We start from the raw sequence: 24,860 nt of genomic DNA, 5'->3' as shown, positions 1-24,860 counted from the left end.
CAGGACTCTCTCGGCAGGAAAACAAGCTCCATCTGTTTTTCCTATACCTATCACCTGCAGTGATTAGGCAGGATAAAAGCGGAGGGGATTAGAAGTTCCCAGATGAAGGAAGAGCAAGACACGAACCTAATTAGTATACAAACATCCCTTTTTCTAAAGCAGTAAAGAAACTTTGAGAGCATTAACAACGTCCCCCCGCCCCTTCCCCCCAGGAACTCCTAGGGGGTAAGCAAGCACTGTTTAATACAATATTGCTGCAGTGGGGGAGACAGGAATAAAATTCTAGCCGAGCTTGCCCGTGTCCCCCCGCTCGTGTTCGTCCCGATCCCGGGGCCTCTCCCGCATCTCTCCCCCCCCACCCCTCTCCCCGCGCTCCTCGCCCACGCGCCACGGCCGGCCAATGAGGAGGCGCTGCCGGCGGCATGACATCACCTCCCCCGGCGCCCATTGGGTGTCTCACGAACACAGCGCGGTGTCTCCTGGCAACGCCGTGACGTCACGGCCCCGCCCCGTACGCGCCCCGGCCGCGGGTCCCCGTAGTCCCGGCGGAAAATGCGTGTGTCCAGCGGGGCTGCTGCCTCGTCCCCACACGGGTGTTGGACTCAGGGACGGGAAAGGCGGCACTCAAACAGCGAGCAAAGAGCCGCACTGCTGTTCCCAAACCCCGCGGGTATCCCACTGCCTGAGTGGATCTCTGAATTCCGGCTCTTTCCCGATTTGCGCCCGTTCCCATTCGCTGCTCCACTGCCCGGGTGCATGGGTCAACCTACGCACGGAAGATTTATAAAGCCAGTTTTCATTTGCTAGTTTCTTTTTAAACTCACACTTTAGATTTGTCTTACAGGGTAAAAATGTTACAGGTCAAAGCAAGTGGCAATGGAGTACTGAAATTCTTAGAATCGTAGAGTAATAGAATCACCGAGTTTGGAAAATTATTGAGTCCAATCATTAACCCAACAGTGCCACCTCCACCACTAAACCATGTCCCAAAGCACCACATCTCCATGTCCTCTGAACACTTCTAGAGAGGGTGACTCCCTCACTTTCCTGGGAAGCCTTTGAATTAAGACATTTCAGTGAAGATGTTTTTCCGGTCTAAACCTCTCCTGGTGCAACTTGAGGCCATGTCCTCTTGCCCTATCACTCGTTACTTGGGAGAAAAGACCGACCCCCACCTGGCTACAACCTCCTTTCAGGGAGCTGTAGAGCACAGTGAGGTCCCTCTGATCAATCTTTTCTCCAGGTTAAACAACCCTCAGTGCCACCTCAGAAGCCTTGGTGCTCCACACCCTTCACCAGCCTTGTCGTCCCTCTTTGCACACACTCCAAGCAACAATTCTGCAAATCCCTGCTGAATTTTTAGAAGCATCTAGCTGGTAAGGGATAAAATCAGGAGTTGGATCTTTTAATGTACTCCCTAAATACAGGCACAAATAATTCTAATAATTAGAATATTAAAATAACGATTTTAAGCCTGTAAAACAAACCTGGAAATGATCAGTTAAAAATCAAGTAGAAAACGTGTTTCAGATGAGTATATGTGCGAGGTAGCTACATTTTGCTAGCACAAGCCTCTTGCAAGCCAATGCACAGAAGTCTCTTTTGGCTCAAGTTCTCTGACATCTTCCACACAGAACTACAACCCCATCCCTGCTAAGGAAATGAAGCTCCAAGGGGTGCAGGTATTAATTTCCGGTTCTGTGCAGGCTCTGTGACTCATACACTGCAAGGAAGGCTCTCAGTGCCATCTGGTCTCACACTTTAGATCCCAGCTCCTCTCCAGCAGAGGGGATAGTGCTGGCCAGGTTTGCAGGTAAAGTGGGGCCAAAACCACTTGTACCCATGCCTATCTCAGCAGCACTGCTCACCCTCCCTATGGCACCTCAGACTCCTGCCTCTCACAGCAACTCAGGCATGATTTCACTAGAGAAGCATGGCGTGAATTCCTCACAACAGGTTATTAATTACATGAAAGACTTTTTGGTTTACAAGCAGAGTTGATGGTTCCCCCAGAGTGGGCAGAATCATGTGAGGGTTTCTGACCACAGGTTCAACCTCCAGAGTTTCGACAGTTGGAGATAACTGAGTCATGCACAGGAGCATTGGCAAGGGGCAGCAGTTCCCAGTCCTGAATACACAGAGCTATCAGAAAAAGGAAGAGGAGATCCACAGGATCTGGAGCCAATGGCACGGACAGCTGAAGCACTGCACCTCTTCCCTGCAGTGCAGTGCTTCTTCCCTTTTTTGCAGCCTAAGAAGTCCGTGCTGCACTTGACCAATGCCACATGCAGCTCCCTAGAAGTAACACAGCAAGGGTTCAAGGGAAGTTCATATTATTGGAATGGCTTGAAAAGTATCCAAGAAAAGGCAAAAAAGTCGACCCAACCACTAAATAGAAATGTAGCGGAATCATTCTTCTTTCCACAGGAGATCTACTTGATCTGAACCACAGAAACCTGCAGTAGCAGAGACATTACAGATAGTATTGGTAATGATAATTGGTAGAAATAAACAGCATCATCTATTCTTGTCATTAGTCTTTCCATACAATGGGATCTAGGACAGGGCTGGAAAAACACTACTGTATTTAATGTTCTCAGCACACTACTTAAAACTCAAAAACTCCACTTAATTCCTTCAGTGCTGTATCTAAGCAATTTTAATAGTAACTTAACATCCTCTGCTCTACCATACTGCCTAAAACTGCTTCCAGACCAGCCAAGTCCCCTTTTACAGTCCTGACAAAAATTTGGATTATCAGGTAACATTCCTTTTGCAAGAACGCATAAGAATTTAAAAGGGGATAATAAAAAAAAAACCTCTTCAGCGAAAAGCTGAATATGATTCTTAGACTGCTTCTAAGACAGGCATTTCAGAGGGTGTTTGTCATAAATCGAGAGAGCAGCAGCAATTGAAGAGGTACAGGAGGGCAGCTGGGTTAGATTTGCTGTCCACTGCCACCTACTGTTAAAACTCCACCAAGTCAGACTTGTGAGCTCTAATTCCCGAAGGACATGATTTAAGAGCCCAGAAGGAAGGGAAAGCTTTGGGATTGAGATTGCTGTGGAGAAAAGAAAAAAAAAAAAAAAAAGGAACGTGCCAAGACAATTGCTCACCGAAACTCATCGGGCTGGGGCACAGCAGCTTCACAAGTTTGGATTCTTCCCAGCAATGTTGAAATTCTGGCACCTAATTTATACAGCTACTCTTTAGCTCAAGATAAGGCTTTTCCTGGCAGTGATTCAACACAAAGACCTCGATTAGTCCGTTTTGTCAAACTTGAGAAAATGCAAGCTAAAGAAGAAAAAAGCTAAAGAGAAAACCGGTGGTTTAACACTTTCAGCACCATACAGTTCTGCTAATCCACCAGCTGCCCACTTGTTGTTTAGTTTCCTTCCGACCATTTAATGCTGCATTCCTACAATTTAATTTGTTTTCAAAACATCAGATAACAGACCTTACAGCAGAAACAGTTTGAGGGAAAACATGCAGCAATCACTGAGACTATCTCCCAGCTGGAAAGTAAAGTTCCCTAGTTCATAGAACTATAGAATTATTAAGGTTGGAAAAGATCTCTACAATCATCAAGTCCAACCATTAATCCAACATTGCCAGGTCCTTCACAATTATAGGGCCACAACTATACATTTTATGAACACATCTGGGCCAGTGATTCCATCACTTTCCTGGGCAGCCTGTTCCAGTGCTCAACCAAGTTTCAAAGTCTGCAGGTAAGATTTATGAAATCTTTTAAGAAATTTGCTCACAACATCAGCCAGGACATCCCATGTTATTCCAATGGCTGCTTCTTGAGCAAAAGCCTTTGGTCTATGCCACATTCCAACCAGTATACCAAGAAGCATTTAACTAGTGTAAATCTTAAATTGTCTTGCCACAATTTCTCTCAGCCCAGTTCTCTAAGTGTAAAGTGTCTTTGGACATTAAGGAGAAACAGAGCAGACATACCTTCCTCCTGGAGATAAGCCACTTCTCTAAACTTTTGTCTGGCAGCTGAAATGAGTCTCTTTAGGGAGTTTTTCACATCAGTGCATGCTTAATGCAAAACATCATCAAGCCCCTACTTGGATGGTGTGTGTTTTGTGCTCACACCAAGTCCATTTAGGTTGTGGCATATATTTCCTTATTCACATGCAGATGAAATCCATTTAAAGTCTAAACAAATAACTGTGCTCTGTCACATTCCTATGACACAGCTGAAACAAAATCTAGAGTTTTCTAACACAAGGAATAGCTCAGTTCCCCACTCAGGGCCATGAGAGTCAGTGCCTTGCTTTGTGATAGAACTACACAAATAAATATAAACTTCATTGGTCACTGTATGTAGGAGCTAGTCATGCACATAAGCAACTGCATGAGACAACAGGGGTTCAGACTCTGTAACTTTAAAGTTAGCTAAAAAATATTTCTTGCTTAACTTGTATGCGCTCTGTAAAATAACTCCATTATCTAAGTTGTGACAGTCCCACAGGCACCCACTGCATGAAGTACATAGTCATGTTACTCACTAAACTAATAATTGTACAGAGCCAGCAGCACCCAGAAAATACTTCAGAAATTTGCATCAATTTTGCTGCAACCTATTCAGGCCTTAAGCTGATCATTTAAATACAGCTTCAAAGAATGATTCTCTAAAAACAGAAAGTGTCATTAATATCACAAGCATCACTCACTTTAAACAGAAGTCTTCAATTTATTCCAGATCAGCCAGGAATTATTTAAGTTCAGTAAACTAAAGTTCCTCCAACTTCTCAAGTCACTTTCTGGAAGAAAGTTCTAGTTTCCTCACTCAAAATTTATTTCTATGTAATTTCAATTCAGTGTGGGGTATTTTTACTTACAGGTGATTTAACAACCAGACAGCTGAAGCAAGTCTGCACTGTGTCTTAAAAAAAGAAGAAATCAACTTCCTCTTCCATTACTCCTCAGCATCTTTCAACAAAATGTAGGCTGGCACAAATTAGTGTTTTGTATGCATCACACACAGCTGCCATTCTTCTCAATAACTAAATTATATTCACAACACTCACTCTGGATCCCTATTGATTTATCTGAGCACAGATCATGACAGAAGACCCTCAGTAACAAAATGTCTGTTTGGGGCAATTACAGCAATTTGGGAAAGCTGTATCTGCCTGCAGCCGCTTGTCACAGTTTTGGAGACATTCAGGAGACTGAACACACCGAGGTTCATGTGACAACAGCCAGCTTTTGTTGAGTGCTGTTCTTGCACAATTTGGAATTCCGCGCGGTCAGTCCCGGCTGGCTGAATTAGTTGTACCCCTGGCCATGGCTGCCCGTGTCCCCAACGGCTTTACCTGCTCCCCAACAGCCTGTCCGGCTGAGTTATGTAACTGAGGCAGTTACAAAGTTAGTTACATTTCAGTTATAAAATCATAATTAGGATTATTTAGAACTGTGAGGCCTCCAGGCCAGCTGTTACTCACCACAGCCACTCATCCAGCTCCATAAGGGAGCTGGCCAGTGAGGAAAAACAGGGAAGGAACTGAAACACACGCTCATTAAGCACAAATATATTCAGGTGTTGGAAACAAAAAATCTTGATCAAAATCCCATTCCTTACTAGAAACTTTAAGACACTGATTAGCCACACAGTGACTCTGGACCTTCATCCCTGTGGTGGGTTCCTAGCTGGATGTTGAGAATGTGGAGAGTTAAATGAACACTGCCATTTTACTGTTGCCTCATCACTATTGCTCAGCTGCCAGGAAGCCAGACTTAGCTCATGCTAGCGATCCCTCTGGAGTCAAGAGAGAATGAAACCAGAAGGATTTCAGAAAATACAAAATTATTTCAAGATCAGGCCCCTAACAATTTCTTTTTTGTAAAGTGACTGCAGGACTGAGCAGACCATGTCTTTGAAAACCTCTTCTCACGGTTCATTTATCTATTTTCTTCGCACCCTCTCACACAGAGCTGTAGGTAGCCCTGTGCCTCAGCATATCAAACTCTGCTTGAGATAACCCTAGCAGACATGGGGACATCAAAAGTATGGGTGCAGTTTGTTGTGTCTGTGATATTTCTCCAGGCTGAACTGATGAGACACAGAGACATTATTGCTGTTTTAATCTGAATTATCTTTATCATAGTGCAAATATGTGGTAGTATACTGAAATTAAAGGAATTCCTTGGAACTTGCATCAAAACCGAGCCCTTCCTCAGGGTGAAAACTAATTCTATGTCCCAGGGTTTGCAAACATCCTACAAGAGAGTAATACAGAGAATTAGCAAAAGTCATGTTATGTAATGAAAGCCTCTTATTTTTTTTTATCTAGGCTTGTTCACCAAGGTTACTTTTGAATACAGCTGTGTGAGGAGGTGTGACCCAACCAAGGCAACATGCTCTCAGTACTTGACTCTGCAGCCCTCTCTCGGGGGAGGTATTTTGACTACAAGGAAATAGAAAGGGTATTTGTCTGAACCCTTGTTATTTTTACTCCCCAAGTACATCAGTTTACCTGATTTGTAATTAATTATTAGTAGTATAGAATTAATATAGTATGTATCTACAAACCCCAATATTCCTTATGGATTTGAAAACACTTTAACTACTTCCTTGAAATTCAAAACAGAAAAACATATTTGATGAAAGCTTGACTGTGCAACACACCTGGCCTACATTAATCACTCAAGATGAGTCTGGTCCCTACACTTTCAGTTCAGAAAAATCTACAGAGGCTGTATTTTCTATCCTTCTGTCTTCTACTTGTTTTCCTTTTGCTTCTACCTCACATCTCCCATGGAGCATCATATTCTTCTGCCTCTCGACATCGACATATGATTACTATCAGATACCTAATACACAGTATTACAAGTAAATTAAGGGGTGGATGTAGATTTTAGAGTCAGTTTCTCGACCAGTTTTTTATGCAACATGTAGCACTACTAGGTCCAAAACTGATGAAACTGCAAAGGATCCAGTTAAATATTTATATTGATTTAATTAAACTGGGATTACATTCATATCTGAAGCTGACTGCATACCACAATATTTATTCATTTACCTGTTAAAGGATTAAAAGTTTCAGCTGCAAAAGATTAATGTGTTCAAATTTACACTGCTGTCTGTGTTTATTAACAACACTCTGAAAAGAAATCTAAATATGACTTTTTTACATTTTTGAATGCCTGTCACAAAAAGACCTTTAAGCAAGAAAGAGTTTACTCTGCCTTAGTATCCAGCAGCCTGAATGAAAATACAGCTGTGTGAGTAGACCAGACTTATTTCAAATTTAGCACCTCTTTTAAAAATCCCTAATATCCATGAAGTGAGCAATCTTCTGCTGCCCCCAAGAAGAAAACATATCATGTGGGAAAGCCTTTTCTATTTTTCTATTGATTACACTAACTTAATAAAATAAATCTGTTCTCCTCCCACCCAACTTCTGCTCTTACCCTCAGTTTCTGAGCACGTTACTCCTCTTTGCTCCAATATTCCACATCAACATGACAGTTCCTGACCTACTTACACACTTTCCTTCACCTCTAACCCCTGCTGCTAAGTTTTTCCCCCCCACCCCCATCTTCCCAAATGTCTGCTTTTTAGCTCCTGCTTCTCACTCTCTTTCTACCCTGTCTTTAATTTCTTCTCCTTTCACAGATTTCATAGATACAATTTGATTTCTGTTTGAACCAGGCTCCTTCCTCTTCATCACAGTTCTTCGTGCTGCTTGCTTCCATACAAAGCCCAAGCAAAATATTCCACATAATTTCAGCAAAATTTCACAGTCTTTGTTGACCCTAACACACCACACTCCAATCAGTGGTATACAACATGTAGTCCAGAGTACAGAGACATCCAAATTTCATTCCCCCAAACATAAATAAAAATATTATGAGGATCTTTGCATGAAAGAAGTGAAAAATTCATTTTGCCTAACACCTTCTTGTGAGTCATTGAGAAGTTAAAAAAAAATTAGTCCAACCATACTTATAATTCTAACATGGTAAAATCAAAACTATGGCTATTTCAAGATTCTAAGATTTTAAGGTTATACATGACATGTAACATGCAAATGAATTCTACAGAACTTTATTTCATCCCTTTCAGAAAGTATTATCAAGTTTTCTGGCTTCACAGTATCCCAAAATAACTGAAAAGTTCATCCACTGGAGAGTCTGTAATGGGGGTTTTGTGAAAGTGCGTGAGAACTGTGTTTTTCCAAATTAATGCAAAGTGATGCATGCTCAGAAAAATGACACCAGATACACTGGGGAAGGACATGAGTCAGAACCTGGAAGGCAGCAGAATTACCCTACTTACTAAAATAGACTTATTAACTGTTAAGCTATGTATATAGTTAGCATAAAATATATATTGTTCATTGTATTTATCCTGTTTGGTGATATGATAAACATGCAGCTTATATTTATTAAACATTTTTTTTAAAAAAAAAAGAATTTGTTTAAATGACATGACCAAAAAAAAAAGCTTTCTTGAAACAATGTGAAATCTTATATGCTTAGGTAGGATGGAAAACCACACTTCCTTTTAAAGCATCAACATACTGCCAGCCCAAACTTCACGTGCCAAGTCATAAGTTCAAAAAGAATTCTCCTGGGCTTGTTTTAAACTGCTGATGGTGCATGTGAAAGGAGATCAGGTCTGAAAACCACGCACAAGAATAAAACCCTTGTTGCGAGATAGTATCATCGACGAGTTGAGGGGAGGGAGCAAAACACTTCCAGATTCATACAAGGCACACAGTGTTCTGCTCCCAAAAAGGAAATATTAATTTCAACACACATTTTTGGAGTGCCATCAGGATGACATACATAAAGCCTTACCCTTGCATTTGCCCTGCTCCCAAGTTAATTCTTTTCCAGATGCCTTCTTTTTTTTTTTTTAAGAAAGAGTTTGCAGATGAGTTTCTGAGGAGAGGAGAGTGAAAGAAATGGGTTAAGATAAAACTTCAAAGAGAGGAAGCATGGCTGAAAAAAAAATGTACAGAGGTGCTGCAGGCACCTAATTCTTTAGTCCTGTAATATTTAAGCTACCTTGCTGCAGGTTCTGAAAGAAGTGGTCTCATTCACCCCAACTATTTGATGTCTTTTCCCCACACACTTCACTACCATCAGCCTTGGCATTTATTTAGTGATTTCCTCTGGCAAGTCAATCTTCAGCAGCACCAGAGTCAAGCACAGACACCCAACGCTGCCGATGTGAAACAAAGCAGCAGCAGCTGAAGGCACTGAGGAGACTGGCACCATACTTCTCTAAGGCTGTGCCAACTTCTGTCAGGCTACAATACTTGTGAAACTGAGGTGTGTCTGTTCTCAGAAGCACGAGGGAATGTTCTAGAAACAGCTCTTGGTTCCATCCCTTTGTTGTCCCAGCAATCTGATCCAGAAACCTCCTTAATATACAGGATAAAGGGCAAATAAAGGAGCAGAGTTTGCTTTATTCTGTGTGTTCTGCCTGCTCAATTATGGCTGGTTCCAGGCAGTGGTTTTCGGGCTGCCGAGGGTTTTGCCAGCTGGCTCTGATCCCAAAGGCTGGCAGAGGACCTGCAGCCCCCCTGGCTGCTGCGGCTCCCCCTGCCAGCAGGGGCAGCTGGACACCAAACACAGAAGAGGTGCCCGCCCATCCATAGGTAAAACACAGCGGGCTGGATTACTTAATAATATAATAATGTAATAAGAATGTAGTTGCATCTCACTTAGGAGCTACAGGGCTATTTTCCACCCTGTAGCTGCCTCACTGCAGCCCAGACACATTCTCCCGGTAGGTCACCGTGCCTGTGCTGAGGTAGCGCTGCCGGACTCCCGCACAGCAGCACCCATGGAGTTTTGGGAGGTCCTTGCCGCAGTTTCCTCAGAGAGGGATGGAGAGGGAGGCACTCATCCCTCCTCTCCGGCCTCCTGCCGTAGCACACGAGGGGATGCTCTGAAGCCGCCTGGGGGAAAGTTCAGGTTGAGCATTAGGGAAATTCCTCACGGAGACAGAGGGAATCCTGCATGGGAATCACAGGATCGTTAGGGTTGGAAGGGACCTCTGGAGATCATCAAGGCAGGGTCACCTGGAGCAGGTGACAGGAACGTGTGTGAATGTCTCTCGAGAGGGAGAACACACAACCTCTCAGTTCCAGTACTGTGCCACCCTCCGGTCAAAAATTCTCCCTCAGGTTGACGAACTTCTCGTGTTTTAGTCTACAGCCCTTGCTCCTCATCCCGTCTATGGGTACCACCGACAAGAGTCGGACACCGTCCCTCCGGCACCCGCCCGCGAACGTCTCCCCGGGCAACGACGGCGGCCCGAACTCTCGGCCTTGGCAACAGCACCCACAGTTCCATTTCCCCCGTTCCCCACGGGAACGTCGGGGCGGGCCCGGCCGTGACGGCTGCGGAAGAGGCGTCACAGAGAGGCGGTGCCGTTCCCCCGCGGAGGAAGGACGGGCTCCAAGATGGCGGCGCCGGAGGAGCGGCTCGTGTCGGAGGGCGAAGGCGGCGCCCCGGGCTCGGCGCGGCTCTCCCCGGCCCCGCTGCCGGAGCCCGCCGAGCCGCTGGCGCCCATGGAGCCGCCACCTCAGAGCAATACGCTCATGGGGCTGCCCATCGTGGCTATCGAGAACATCCTCAGCTTCCTGTCCTACGATGAGACAAGCCAGCTGCGCTTGGTAGGGGCCGCGGAGGGGAGGCGGCGGGGCGGGGGCCTCGCTGCGGCCGGGGCCAGGCTCAGCCCGCCGGGCTCTGCCCGCCTGGCCCGGGGCAGGTGCGGGGCTGGCGGCGGCCCCGGCGCCCCCCGCCGGGCTGCTGCGCTCGCCGGGGAAGGGGCTGGATGAGGTGGGGTGGGGGTGGCAAGGGGCTTTATCCCTTCTCCGCTCGCTGTGTGCGCTTCCATACACGCATTCCTAAAGGTCTTCTTACCGACTCTTACTTCTTCCATTCCTTTCACGCTCTGTGAGAAAACACCGGGCTGCTGGAGGCTTATTTCTCTTAGCGACTGGTTGGGGTGGGTAGTCTATTGTGTCTCATATGTTTGTTTGTTTTTACTTATAGGGCTTAAGCCTACAAGTGTAGGAGGTGGTGAGCCTGCTGCTCCAAGAATCCTCCTCTATCTAGAAATGTGGGTCAAAAAAGAAGATGTGAAAAAAAAAAAAAAAGAAAAAGAAAGGAAAAAAAAGACAGCCTGCTTCTCCCAGTCTTAGTGGATTTGTAATTAATAACGTATAGTATCTGCACCTCTGAACTTGATAATGCAAAAAAACCCCACAGCTGTCAGCAAGGGGAGATCAATGTATATCAATATTTAACTGACTGCATAAGGAGCCTGATGTAAACCATGTCATATTATGATAAGCTGCTGTCTTACTGAATCTCTTACGAGGTTGTAAATGGAATAATAGTGAGCGAATTAATGCACAGCTTATGTAACTCTTAGTAAATGTGCATGCACTGTACCGTTCCTATTTTAAGAACTCGATTAGTCTAAACTGGATAATATTACAAGCATATTTCTGCAGGAAATTGGACTGCCTGTGTCCTGCATCAGCAACCTGAAGTGTTGCATCCTGACTGTAACTTTAAACCAAAAGCTCTTCAAGCAAAAAATCTGTTCTCATTTATACTGCTCCAAGCACACCAATTCCTAAATATTTCTAGAGTGTGCTGTCAGTACCCTGAAGACTTCAGCTTCTTCTGTGAGAGTAGGTAGTGGATCTGTGAAAAAGATGTGGTAATTTGAGAACCACAGAATAGCCTGAGTTAGAAGGAAGCCACAAGGATCACAAAAGCCCAGCTCCTGCCCCTGCACAGGATATCCCCAAGATCATGGGTGGTACTTGCAGATTGACCACAGGGAAGGGAAGTACATCACATGGTGTTTGGCTATGCCACATTTCAGGCTCAGAATTGCAATGCTGGGCACAGCCTGTGCCTGCACCTTTCCCATTGTACCTTGTGAATGGTAGCGCCTGTGGGAGCTCTCACAAGTCAACAAGAAGGCTTTTTCTTCCTCCAGCACTAAGTGTTTTTAAGCAATGCTGTGTTGGCAGTGAAGGTGAGAGTACGAAAGGTGATGATGTCAGGACTAAACCAGCTGTTTAACTCTCACTGATTCTTAGGAAGTAAAATGTGACACTTTTCTGCTCTCTTGTATAGCACCTCCAAGTTCCTTTTTCTGGAAGAGGACTGCCCCTTTCACAACTTCCAGAAATACGCAAAATCAGACTGAATTCCAACTTTGAAACATACATAGAACAATATTGGGCATAAAATGAAGGAAACTATTCATTTGGTCTGTCCCTATTTTGAATTTTTGCGTCAGTGACAGCCAAGAAAATTAATCTCCATCAATTTCCTAACTGTTCCCTTAAGCACATCAGAGGGCATTATGAGCATTCTTCTGAGAAGAAAGTAGCCTTTTGTTAACCAGCAGTAATGTAAAGAATCAAAGCCTTTCTGGTTTAAGCCCATAAGCTTGATCAGCTGGGTCTTTCAGGTTGCTGTTCAGAGCTGAAGGTGTTCTTTTGGCAGTTCACTGAGAGGCAGATACTGAATGTTCTTCATAGCTCCAGGTGCTGTTCTCAGAGAATTAACGTAGCCTTTAAAAATAGCAATGCCCAGGCATAAATTCATAATGAAGTTTCATTACCTTGTGATTTTTAGAGGTGGTGAGTAGCCTTTGGAAAGACCTGTGTATTCCTGCTCTCAGAGCTGCTTTGGACAAACAGTAAATTTTTGTTTTCTGTGAGAACTGACTTGAGCTGCTTATCAAAGATGGAAGAGTGTATCTTATATATTATATTTTATTATAATATTTATTATATTGTGCTAAAGATATGTTGCAGGAGCACATTAATTGAATGACAGGTATTAAATTGCTCAGGTCTCATGCATGTTAGAAGCATGCCCAAAAGCAGCCTCATTACCCGTAGAATGTGGGATTCCATGGGATAAAGCATCTTGAGGAGGGCAGGAAAATCCAGGACATCAATGGACCTAAACAAAGTTTGATCATACATGTTTAGTCAAAAAAAAGTGGATTCTCTGAACCAATCATTTTGATGAATTCTCTGGGTCCCAGTATGGAAGGAATGGATGTCCTAATGAGCTTTTTATTGTGGATCACCTCAGCTCAATCATCCATTAAACAAACAAACAAACAAACAAAAATAATCTCTGAGTTTGGATCTACAGTGTATGCAGGACAACAGAGGAGTTGGCTGGGTGGGAGGATATAGAACACAAGAATGTTTTCAGATTGAAATGGAGATAGGAATGTGCATTGTTTATGTAGAGCATAATGAGGAGCATAATCTCTGGCATAAGATCCAGAAGTCTTTTTGTGTCACCAAAGGATGAGGTAAAGAGCATTTCCTGCTTGTGATGATTGCCATCAGGCAAGGCAAGACCATGGGCCCCTCATTGTGCAAAAAGCACTTGCTTTCCTGAGCATAATGCTTTGTGCTGTTCCTGGGGTTACTGCATGTGAAAGCATAAATGAAGCACCTACTGGTTAAGCAGTGAAGTAGATCCAAGGAACAGAGACTAAACAATAGGTATTCAGGGACCAGTCATGTCTGAAATGAGGAAAATCTTGAGTCCTTAAACTTTTGTTCAGACAAAGAGAATGAGAGGAAAAGCAGCAGCAGCATTTTGCTTTCAGCTCTTTTGAGTATTTACTTCATCTTCTTCCTCTGATGATCCTCATGAGAGAAACACAGAAAACCCCAAAGATCCCAGTGCCTGAAACTGTAATGCTCTGGACAAGCCTACTGTGCATGCTGACAGGGAAGTTCACTATCTTCCAGCTTTTGAAAGCTCCTTTTACTGGGATATTTTTAGTGACTTGCAGAAGCTTTGTAAGTTTTACCTCAGTGGGATAATAATGCAATTCTTAGATTCCGGTTTCTTTTTCAGTCACACTTCTGAGCTTGGAAAGGCACTTCCATTCAAACAGTTACTACAACAAACATGATTAAAATCACACAATCCACAACCTCCTTCCATGAACACTGAGAAGGTTATCTTGGATTCTGACACACATCAGAATTACTTAGATTCTGCAGCAAACTTGTGTTTATTTTCTGCACAGCACAAGTAAGGACTGATAGCCTTTAGACAGCATGGCTTTAATATTTCCAGTTTCAGTCAGTCTATTTACAGGCATTTCTATTTTAAAGTCTCTTGATGAAGTTATAAGCATTTTGCCACTTTCTTTACCCTAAAAAAGGCATTTTACGGAACATAGTGTCAGTGTGCCATCTAAGAAAAATAACATATTGAATTTAAATACTCTAGGATATTTTGTATTTGTTTTGGAGTTGGTTATCTGGTAGTGAAGCTTGGAAGAAATAAGACATGCTTTGAGGAAACGGAAGTTAGTAGACGGTGTCAGTATACAAATGAAGTGGAAAATTACTTTAAAGGATTGTAGAAAGCTGTTACTACATAAAAGCACATGAAGAAGCAGCCTCTTTCTGCTTTTTACATGGAATTGGAATACATTTCTAACCCTGAAACTTAAACACAGGGTCTGGTTGCACTTGACCTTTGAGGAAACACAGCCTCTTTCAGCTCTGTGACTAAAATAAGAAAATATTCACCAAAATTGCAAATACAATGGTAAGGAAATTCAACTTATGATCTGTTGAATAGTTAATATCAAACTGGCTTGAACTACTATGGACACCTAAAAGTGTAATGATGCCACTTTGCATATGACTGACTGTGCAGTCTAGAAGAAGTATGTTGTTCCTACAAGTCCAGGTGCTATATGGTTTACATAGTGAACCAGCTGAGAATCATGAGATGATTGATAAAGTAAGTCGCAAGCAAACACTTTTGATTTCTGGTGGTACCGGTGTTTGGGTTCTAGACAGATTATTGGCTAAATATGGGTAACGTCGAGAAATTGGAGCAAATAATTCTTCATGCTGTGTAGGGTAAGCAGAGGAGGAAGATTGAGAGCCCCGGTGCGGTTCGTGCCGTGGGCTGCAGCTCTGCCGGCAGATGTCACTGTGCGCGGCCTTAAAACCCTCTCTGCCGCCTCGGAGCGCGGAGCTGAGCGTGGCCGGAGATGTTTTCCTCTTGTGCCCGGTGACTGCAGAGCTGACACAGCCCTGTGCAGGTACTGGTTCCTGCTTCAGGGGTCCGGAACCATTAGAGCTGCGAGAAAGCGGCAAAGCCTTGAACTAAAAAAACAATTTAAATCCGTGCGCCTCTGAAGCTATGAGCTCAGGGAGGAAAGAACGATTCCTTCCTTCCTGTAGGAAGGGCCAGCATTTTTCCTTATATACAGGAGATGATCTAACTGGATCACTGAATGTGGGGGAGAGTATGCTGAGAGTCTCCCTCTGCAGTTTGCCTGTCTGATCCTTCTTTGTTAACCAGAAAGATCTGATACTGAGCAGCACAGACAGATCCACAATCGCTGCTTAATGGGCAGTCCATACGGATCTGTCTGAAAGTGGTCAGTTCTCACAGAACTTCAACCAGCTGTGACACAAAGCAGAAGTTCCTTCTGTTTATACAGAAGGCATGACACAAAGTAATTGCAGGTGTTTCTGGGAGAGGTGAGAATCTTCTTCCTCAAGGTATAAACTTACATAGACTTTAAAGTTATGAAATGAGGAGTGTATGGAGGAAAGGAGTGTTCATTTAAAAAAAAAAAACAAAACAAAAAACCCAAAACCCAAGTGTATTTATTGGCAAGTGGGGTCACAGTGGGAGCTGTGGAATTTAGTACCCAAAAAAACCCCAGCAAAACCAAAACAATTACAAAGAACAGTTGGATCACTGAACTCTTGCATCTTCAGAACTGAATAGCAATTGCTTTAAACGTGTGTATGAGTTGGCTTTCTCCTGTAACTGGTAACTTTGTGAAGGTTTAACTTCAGCAGTTTATTATATTTTCTGCAGCTTTTCATGTCCCTTCTTCCTAAATCTGTGGGGCAAAAAAACCCTGAGACTCTTGGGGTCCAACAGCAAATAAATCAATCCTTTCAGCAGAGGAGAAAAGACTTTCTTACACAAAAAGGAGAATCTTGTTCCATGTGCAGTTTTCCATGTGATTTTAAATTTAATTGTGTTTTACTTCAAAAACATAAACATTAAACACTGTAAGAAAACCACCATAATTTATTGTCTTTAAAGGTTTCTGGTTTTGAGACTAAAAAATACTGATTTCATCTACCAGAATCACTTTGGAGACCATGCTAGAAGCCAAGCATAGGCATTTGCAACTTCCATTAAAATCAGAGGAAATTGTATTTGTTTCTAATATATCTTGCTTTGCCTAACAAGAGACTACTGTCTCTTGCTAGGCAAAATCAATAGATTTATTTGTGAACTGCGTGAAACATACCTGCTCTTCTTTGGAGTATCATGATTTTTGGTGGAGATGGGAATGCCTTAATTTTAACTGCAGTTTTTGCTTGTTGAAATTGAGCAGAAAATAGTAAGGGAATCTTTTGCTACGTGGCAAGTAGGGATAAGATAATAGTAAAAGTGACTTGTGGCCTTAATTGAGCCTTAAGATTTCTTTTTACTTAAATACAGGTTTGTAAGCGAATGGACGTGGTTTGCCAGAGAATGTTAAATCAGGGATTTCTGAAAGTGGAAAGATACCACAACTTGTGTCAAAAGCAAGTTAAAGCTCAACTTCCAAGGTATGTACCGGTTTAAACTGGAATTAAATTTAATTGTGTTAGATTCATTTAAGCAGATTATTGAAAAGGAATTCCTTTCTGGATACTTCCTCTCATATATCTTGAAAATTTGAGTCACATTCGCCTCTATTTCTTTTCTTTTCTTTTCTTTTTTTTTTTTTCCTAAAAGCATCTTGAACCTTAGATTTAGTTACAGAATAATGGTGTGAAAAGTGTGTCTGGTATTTCAGAGAAGTCTGGGTTCTGTATTACTCAGCTCTTCTGGCAAATCAAGCGAGGATTCCTGGGAATGAATAAATTCCATTCCTTTTCAAGACCAACTGCCTTTACTGATGATTTATCAAAGACTTTGCTTTAAAAAAAGGGCAAGGATTAAACAGGAACAAGGAAGAGGGATTTGATGTGAGCGTTACTGGGAACTGGTTTCTCAGTAAAGCAATGTCTTTCTTCCTCTTTCCAGTGAATAAGTGCAGCTGCTGCTGTGTCCTGTCAGATTTCCCATTCAGAGTGAAGAAACTAAATGCTACTTAGCATAGAGAACCTTTGTCAGAAAGCATTTCTATCTCAACCTAACTTCATAGTAGTTCTTCACTACGTAAACTTCATTACTACTATATTACATTTATTATTTCAATTGCATTGAAGTACTGACCATATGAGTGGGATAAAAATATTCTCTCTGACTCAAGTGTCTGATGCAAGTACTGCAGCCTTGTTCTTAAATAGTCCTAAATTACATACAAAATTTATGGAGTGCATAAGGTATAGTAATTATTTAGAGAACAAATTTTTCTAAGAAAGTGTAGGATGCTGTTACAAGCTGGGTCTCAGTCAGTATCTTTTATTTCCATGAAGACAAATGTTAGTGGTTACAGGGTTTTAAGGGTGAAATTAACTTGACAAATGTTACAGTTTGATTTTTTGACTCTTTGTTAAATCAGTGTCACCTTGTGGTCTGTTTTCCAGACGGGAGTCAGAAAGGAGAAATCATTCATTAGCTCGCCATGCAGACATCCTCGCTGCTGTGGAAACGAGACTCTCTCTCTTAAATATGACTTTCATGAAGTATGTGGATTCCAATCTCTGTTGCTTCATACCTGGCAAGGTAAAATGTAGACTATATTATGTGAATATGTATATGTGTTTAAAAAATAGGATTGTAACTTAGCCTGGCATAGCTGGGGAAAATTGATGTGTATATATATATATATATATATACACACACATATATACACATAATGTGTACATATATATATATATATGTCTGTATTTAAATATTAATTGTTTTAAATTTGATTTCTATTTGCCCTTAGATTCTCTCTTGAATCTTATGTTTGATTTGTGGTATACTCATCCTCTACATTCGTTTTTAGAAAAAAAATGTGATCAGGCCATCTGAAGATGTAGTAATTTAGACTACACATAACACTAAGCAGTCAGTCAATCAAGATTTTAGGCAACTTTCTTAAGGGCTTGAGTACTTCAGGTTAATTGAATTAAGTATTTAGTATGTCAAAATACTGTTCAGTATTGCAGTGAATGGTATATTTTTGTACAGTAGGTGGAATTAGTTTGAAATGTAAAGTGTGTTAAATGGGAACATTACTGAACAGTTCTGGTGTTTTAGAATACCAGCCCAGCATTAAATATAAATTATGAAGGCAAGATGTACATTGGAGATACTGATGTTTTATAAGCTGTGAAATCACCAGTGCACAGGGGAATTGACAAAATCATGCTCAGAGGAAGACTGGTACAGCTCAGGGATTAAATGAGATCAGTGAACATTATCCTAATGCTCTGTTCATTGATCTTTCCATGTAAGGTTCGGATATGTTGGTGTTACATTTTTGTGGGCGTAGAACAGAACTGCAGTAGGATGAATGGAAAAGTTATCTCTTGGGTTCTGGGGAAGCATGCAGGCATTTATGCATGCAGTGGTAGGATAAGCTGTGGGCATAGAATGTATTTTTATCTTGAAGAAGTAACTATTTCTGTACACTCCTGTTGATTTGATATTTTATTAATTTCAAATTACATTCTTATTTGACTTTACATTATCTTTTTATATACCATGTATTTTTTCAAAAATAATATAACAAAGTCAAATGAACTTAAGTCCCTGATACTTACATGGTAAACGGGATACTTAAAAAAATGTTGCCCTACTGTTTTGAAGAGTAGAGGGAAAGGCAGTACTCACCCTAGACCAGGGGCATGCAGGAGTTGGGCAGGTGAGTTTGCTTTTCACTGTGGGCACCAACTTGTAAGGACCTTGATTTTATTTTGATACAACTGCTAAAATGTTTGTGGTGGATTGGTTTTTTTTAATTAGTTAGTGTGTGAGTTTGCTAGCATTGCTGCTCTCTCAGCACAATTACCAGTTCACCCATTAATTAATATTTTGGTCAATCAGATTCAAGTCTTAATGTTCACTTACAGTCTGTGGTTTCCCTCCCACCTGCTTTGCTTCCCTCAGGAAATTTCACCACAGAACTGCCAGGAAGTGGTGTTACAATATGCAAATCTTGATTTGAGGTTCAGCATTCTCTGTGATAGCAGAGCACTGCTGCAAGGTTTTATATTGAGGATGTTGTTGCTAACAGGACATAACATGGATGAAATTAGAGAAGTCTTGTTGTTTGTTGCTTGATGAGAAACTTAGGTCTTGTCTAGCTTTTGGGACTTTTTAGCTAAGCTTCCTTTATCAGAACAGAAAGTGCAACTTTATTGCAAAGTTCTTATTACGTGTGGTTCTTCAGGAAACTCTGCAGACATCTTAATCTTCTGCAAAATACCTGTAGCTTTGGCTAAGAGACCAGCACTCCTATCTTGACCTGCCTCAGACTTTAATTCATAAATTAGTGAGACACCCTTCGTCTCTCTGTATCCTTCCTAACCAAAGGGCTTTGTTTCCCAAACCTGTCAAGAGAATTTTGTTCTCTTTCAAAAGTGGATTGATGTTTTGTAAATGAATATATTTTGGACTTAATCTGAATTTGCAATATTTTGTGTGTGTGGAAGTGGACTCAAGTAAATATTTACAGCTCTTCAGACTGACATAATGCTAATTCTTGCTACTTGAATTCTGTTTCATTACTGGCAGGGGTAGTGACTGCTCTGCTTTGGGGCTTCTTGCTTCAGGTTCTCCTGAAGGAAATGATCATGCTCTCTTGAGTATAGATTATGTAACTTGCAAGCCAACTATGGCTGTACTTCAGATTTCACCCAATGAGCATTATTTCGTGACTTTGAAGACAGCTGTTGTGATAGACAAAATTAATAACTTCTCTGATATATCATGAACAGCACTTCAAAAAGCTAATCTGGAACTAAAACATGAAGTAGTATGCAACTGTTATGTGGTAAAAACCCCAGAATTCCTAGAACAAACTGAAATAATCTTGCCTTTATCAGAAAATCCTAATTGTTCTTAAATGTTTTAGGTAATAGATGAAATTTATCGAGTGCTAAGATATGTAAACTCTACAAGAGCTCCTCAGAGAGCTCATGAAGTTCTTCAAGAACTAAGGGACATTTCCTCCATGGCTATGGAATATTTTGATGAGAAGATTGTTCCAATACTGAAAAGAAAGATGCCTGGGTCAGATGTATCGGGACGTCTAATAGGAACTGCCCCAGGTATTAATTCCAACATATAGTTAAGTTTTATTTAGTTTTTCTTTACAAAAAATACAGCACTGTATGTTTTCAAAACTCTCCCTTAAATGGGAGCTTTATTACATAAATATTGATGATACTTGTTTCTTAAGAATGCTAACTGAAATTTATTTGCTTTGAAATTTAAGGAGCCTTTGTACTACCAAAAGAACAGTCACTTGAATGTATGTTAGAATTATGCATAGTGTGTATTCGTTAAACAAATGCTTTTGTGCCACCAATGAATGAGACATTATCACTGCATTTGGTTGAAATTAGGCACATGAGATGACAACTGGATGCCTTTTATTTTTAGGACAAGGTGCAAATGAATTTGCCTAAGTGGTAGTAGCTACACAGAGGGCTAGAATGGGCTTTTTTTTACTTTACTGGGGGTACTGTTTTATGCACTAACAAGCAAAATAGTTAGAGGTAATAGTGAAAAGGCAATTGAAATAACAGTCTATAAATAAGCCATTAAACTGGTCCTTCCTATACTCTGTCAGACTTTCCAGAACTTTTGTGAACCAGACTCTAAAGTAGTAGCCTCATGGCCGAAGTTATCCTAATGGTAAAAGGCAGAAGATTGGTAAAATTGTAGAGTTTTCCCTATACAGGAAATGTTCACACTTTAGGAACTGTGAAATTTAACTCTCTAGAAGGATACCTTAGTAAAAATTGGGGGAAAAAAATACATCTTAAGCAAAAACAATAGGCCTAACTGCAGATGCTTTTGTTCCTTGTGTCTTATCCATCCTTTTAGTTGTAAGTGTGCGTGCGACCTTTTAATTATATCCTGTTAGTTACACTTTATTTTTTTTAAAATTAAATACCTTTTTTAAAATATGTGATTTTAATTTTCTTTTAATTATATGTGTTAATATATACTGAGCCTCTCAGTTGAGGAAGTATTGCCCAAACTTGACAGAGCTGATGTCAATCAACTTCTCAAGGCCAAGGCTTTGTGCATAAAATGCTTCTCTCTTGTTAAGGGAAGGGTGTAACCTCTGCAATAGCAACCCCTTAGTGTCACATAATGGTAGCTGTGCTGGCATCCTAATGGAAAAAAAGGAGGAAAAGGAAGATGACTGTTCCAGACTTCTGTCTGTAGAGCGCTTGAAGTTGCACCTTACTTGCACAGCATTGCTAGTAAAGTATAATGACAGCAAAAGTGATAGATATATGGCAGAAAAAGTGAAAGAAATTATACAGTAGCTGTTAGTCTCCTTGATTTGCAGGAACTTTATTAGAATCAACAGTTCCAAGCTCAGATTCCAGTATGGTTTTAGTGCTTAGGAAGAGTGATTCTAAAGAAGCATGGAAAGTAAATTCCTTTCTTCTAAAATGTAAGTTATACTGAAATACCTTGTTAAGTTCCAAACAATGAATTTTTAGAACTTCAGCTGTCTGCAACTAAGACAGCAGAATTTTGCTGGTCTAATGAAAGATATTTATTCAGTCTTAATTATTCCATATTAAGTAATTTATAGTTGTTTTGTGGGGTTTTGTCTTAACATCTCTGACACGAAGTCTAGATGACAACACAGTAGTAGTTCTACACAGTTTATAACACAGCAAAAGGTGGGGGGCTTATATACAGGAAATGAATTATGAACTTTTTTCCAGGCTACTGAAAAGCCGTAAGTATTTTAAATTAAACTGGTTGTGCTCTGAGATTACCACATGTTCTTGTTAGACACTTCAGTGACTGTAAATCTGTTTACCTGTTCACGTAACTTGCAGTGGGTATTTGGGTTCATGTGTGGGGAGTAGAGATAAGCAAAATATGAACACTGGGACACCGTTTCTACCCGTAAGTCACAGGGTATTAATCACAGTTCTCTCTGAAGTTCCAGGACCTTCTGCAGCACTGACAACAATGCAGCTGTTCTCCAAACAGAGCCCTTCCAGGCAGGAAGTCACCAAGCTGCAGCAGCAGGTGAAAGCCAACGGCACGGGCCTGACGGCGCTAAAGCGGGAGATCTCAGAGCTGCGCGTCAAAGTGCAGGAGCAGCAGAAGCAGCTCCAGGATCAAGACCAGAAACTGCTTGAGCAAACCCAAATTATTGGGGAACAGAACGCCCGCTTGGCCGAGCTGGAGCGCAAGCTGCGAGAGGTGATGGAGAGCACAGTAGGGAATTCTTCAGGTTCCGGCTCAAATGAACAATCTCCCCGGAAACGGAGGAAGGCGGTGGATTCCACAGACTGTCCTAGGAAATCTAAACGCCTTCGGAACAGAAAATAACTGGGAAGGAAATGGCACCTTCAGGAGGATACACTGCTCTAGTAGCCTAGGCAGGCCTGCTTGTTTGGATACTGTGACCAGCTTCACGGTGTCACGTAGGCTGCTGGCTCTTCAAAACACCACTTAGACTTGAACAGTAATTTTCTTTCATTGACTTTTCCCCTGCTTTCTATATGGGTGGGCCTAATGCACAGAATCTTTTAAGATTTGCAATAGCTACATACTAACCACACCTGCTCTGTTATGTTTTGAAGGGTTAACCTTTTTTTTCCGTGCAGATGTGTTTAAAGTAAACTTATTTGTGTTTATGCATATGTTCACATAAAATCTTAAATAAATTGTCTTAACTGACTAAATGGTTAAGAGTAAAAACAGATGTCCTGTTCACTTGAAGGAAAGATCCGCTTTTAAATCCTTGTTTTTGAGAACTTGACCTTTTTTGTTACAAGTGACCTTGTCTGGAATGTCTGAAAAGTAGTTAATACTTTTTGGGGTTCTCTGTAATGAGTAAAACTGACTTCTTAAGCTACAGTATCGGCTATATATTTTTGTAAACTTCCATGGAAGGGCCTTCTATTCAGTCTTCACATGCACACACCCTGGTTCTAGGTCTTGGGAGCCATATTCTACATTTGCATGGATAGATGCATGTACAGCTTAGTCAGCCTGCCAAAAGCACTTGCCTGAAACTGTTCCAAACTCTGGGAGGAGAGCACAGAGACCTGTCAAGCAATTCCTTTGTTCCTCAGCCATAACTCAGTCTCTGCTTTCAGCACAGCGGCTTCCTCACAGCGAGGTGGTCTGGGAAGGCGAGCGGCAGAAGCGTTTGAGCCTGGGCTGTGTGGCTGCCACTCGCCCTGCCTGGAAGGAAGGGATTTATTGTTAGCCAAAGCTGGAGAATGGAGAGGCTGCCTGTGCATCACTTGGTTCATAGGCCAACACCGAACACCTACAAATTGTCCCTGGAGTCACCGAGCTCTGGGGACATCATTTGTGTGAAATGCTGTATTATGGAAGAACTTAAACTATTTTGTGTGTCTGTGTTGGGGTTGGGGTGGAAATTTCTCTGTAACACTGATGACAATATTCTAAGCTTTCCTTATCCTAAAAGGTAAACCACTTCAGACAGAGCTTTAATTTCTTTTGCACTTCTGTTTTGAGCTTGTAACTGGAAAAGCATGTCTTGCACTGTTCAGTCTCTCTGGTCACTTTAACCACCTCAGAGTTGTGTACAGTGATTATTCCCCCCTGCCATCTGTATATTTTTGGAATCTTATACAAATACCATTGTCCTTGGTTTTGTTTTAATGTACTAAACTATGTAGCTTTATAATTTGACTTATGTTTTCTTTTTTTTAACCAGCTGCTGCTTTGTCTTTAGGTGGTTCTGAATTCAACTTGGTTTGGCACTGAAAATGCAAATGCTGCATTTGTAGCTTTCTTGATATTACTGCTGTGGGTTCAAGTGCAAGCTCATTTTGTATGGCTGTCAGCATAACCTAGTGGCTGTATTTAAAGCACCAAACAAATCAGAAGTTGTCTGGTCAGATATTATATAATCATGGAAAACTGACATTTTTCCTGAAACTTCAGCTACAATTTTTACTTCTAAAACATGGTAGCTCATACCAGAAATAACATTGCAAATGCCTAATATTTGACAGACATTTAGCTTTCAAATAAACTTCTTGAGTAATTTGAGTCTTTTCCAAAGAAAAAGGCATTTTTTTTAAGCATCAAGGAAATTATAAAAGGCTGTCTGAGAGCAGACTTAAACTGTTGAAGGAGGATTTGCTTGTACTGGTTTTCTGCAGCTCAGGATGTTTTTTACAGGTAAGTCCATCTTGGAGATAGGTTCCTGCTATTCAGCTTAAAAATACTAGCATATACCTTAACTTCTAAAAAACAATTTTGTGTCAAAGGGTCAGCATGATAGCCAGAATTACTGTGTGATACAAATTCATTGAACGTTTTTTTTCTGATAAAATATTCCTGTAATAGAGTAATTACCAGCTACTTGTGGTTAAATACTTCCAAACAAGTATAAACTTTTAAATTGCATTTACTGAAAAGGTTTATTCATACATTTTGAATATTTTTCACTTTAGTTTCTTTATTAATTTCTAGAATATGCAGACAATTTCCCCTTCCCCACCATCCCAGCATACAGATTGTTTCAGGTTACCCCACAGTAGCATTTCTGGATGTGCTGGGGAATCTCTGTGTGTCCATAAACTGAGTTGGAAAACAACAGCCAGTTGTTACGGGAGACGTTCTCTGGGAACAGTTCCAACTTGGAACCTTCA

General features: G+C 41.3%; 1 protein-coding gene across 2 annotated transcripts; it reads left to right on the top strand.

Annotated features, from left to right (window-relative positions):
- Positions 1–10,433: 10,433 nt before the first annotated feature.
- On the top strand, positions 10,434–24,255 carry FBXO28 (F-box protein 28). 2 transcript variants are annotated; one of them, XM_088053716.1, is made up of 6 exons: positions 10,434–10,655; positions 16,540–16,649; positions 17,616–17,754; positions 20,096–20,291; positions 21,548–21,655; positions 22,160–24,255. In XM_088053716.1, the coding sequence occupies exons 1-6, from the start codon at positions 10,443–10,445 to the stop codon at positions 22,552–22,554; spliced, it is 1,161 nt and encodes a 386-aa protein (XP_087909842.1). In that variant the 5' UTR covers positions 10,434–10,442; the 3' UTR covers positions 22,555–24,255. The 2 variants fall into 2 exon arrangements, with proteins under 2 accessions (XP_087909842.1, XP_005523360.2); XM_005523303.3 differs by lacking the exon at positions 21,548–21,655.
- Positions 24,256–24,860: the final 605 nt, after the last annotated feature.

Source organism: Pseudopodoces humilis, chromosome 3 (genome assembly GCF_049639895.1).
Source record: "Pseudopodoces humilis isolate 2021_Gansu_Grassland_sample_001 chromosome 3, ASM4963989v1, whole genome shotgun sequence".
In the NCBI taxonomy this organism is placed as follows: Eukaryota; Metazoa; Chordata; class Aves; order Passeriformes; family Paridae; genus Pseudopodoces; species Pseudopodoces humilis.
Note: the sequence above shows the minus strand (reverse complement) of the source record. Positions and strands in the feature narration are given on the sequence as shown.

What these genes read in the sequence shown, in the direction of transcription:
- FBXO28 (XM_088053716.1), top strand. Translation starts at nt 10,443, where the DNA reads ATGGCGGCGCCGGAGGAGCGGCTCGTGTCGGAGGGCGAAGGCGGCGCC. An exon ending in GTTAAAGCTCAACTTCCAAG is followed by an intron (nt 16,650 to 17,615) that starts GTATGTACCGGT and finishes TCTGTTTTCCAG; the next exon opens with ACGGGAGTCAGAAAGGAGAA. An exon ending in GTTGCTTCATACCTGGCAAG is followed by an intron (nt 17,755 to 20,095) that starts GTAAAATGTAGA and finishes TAAATGTTTTAG; the next exon opens with GTAATAGATGAAATTTATCG.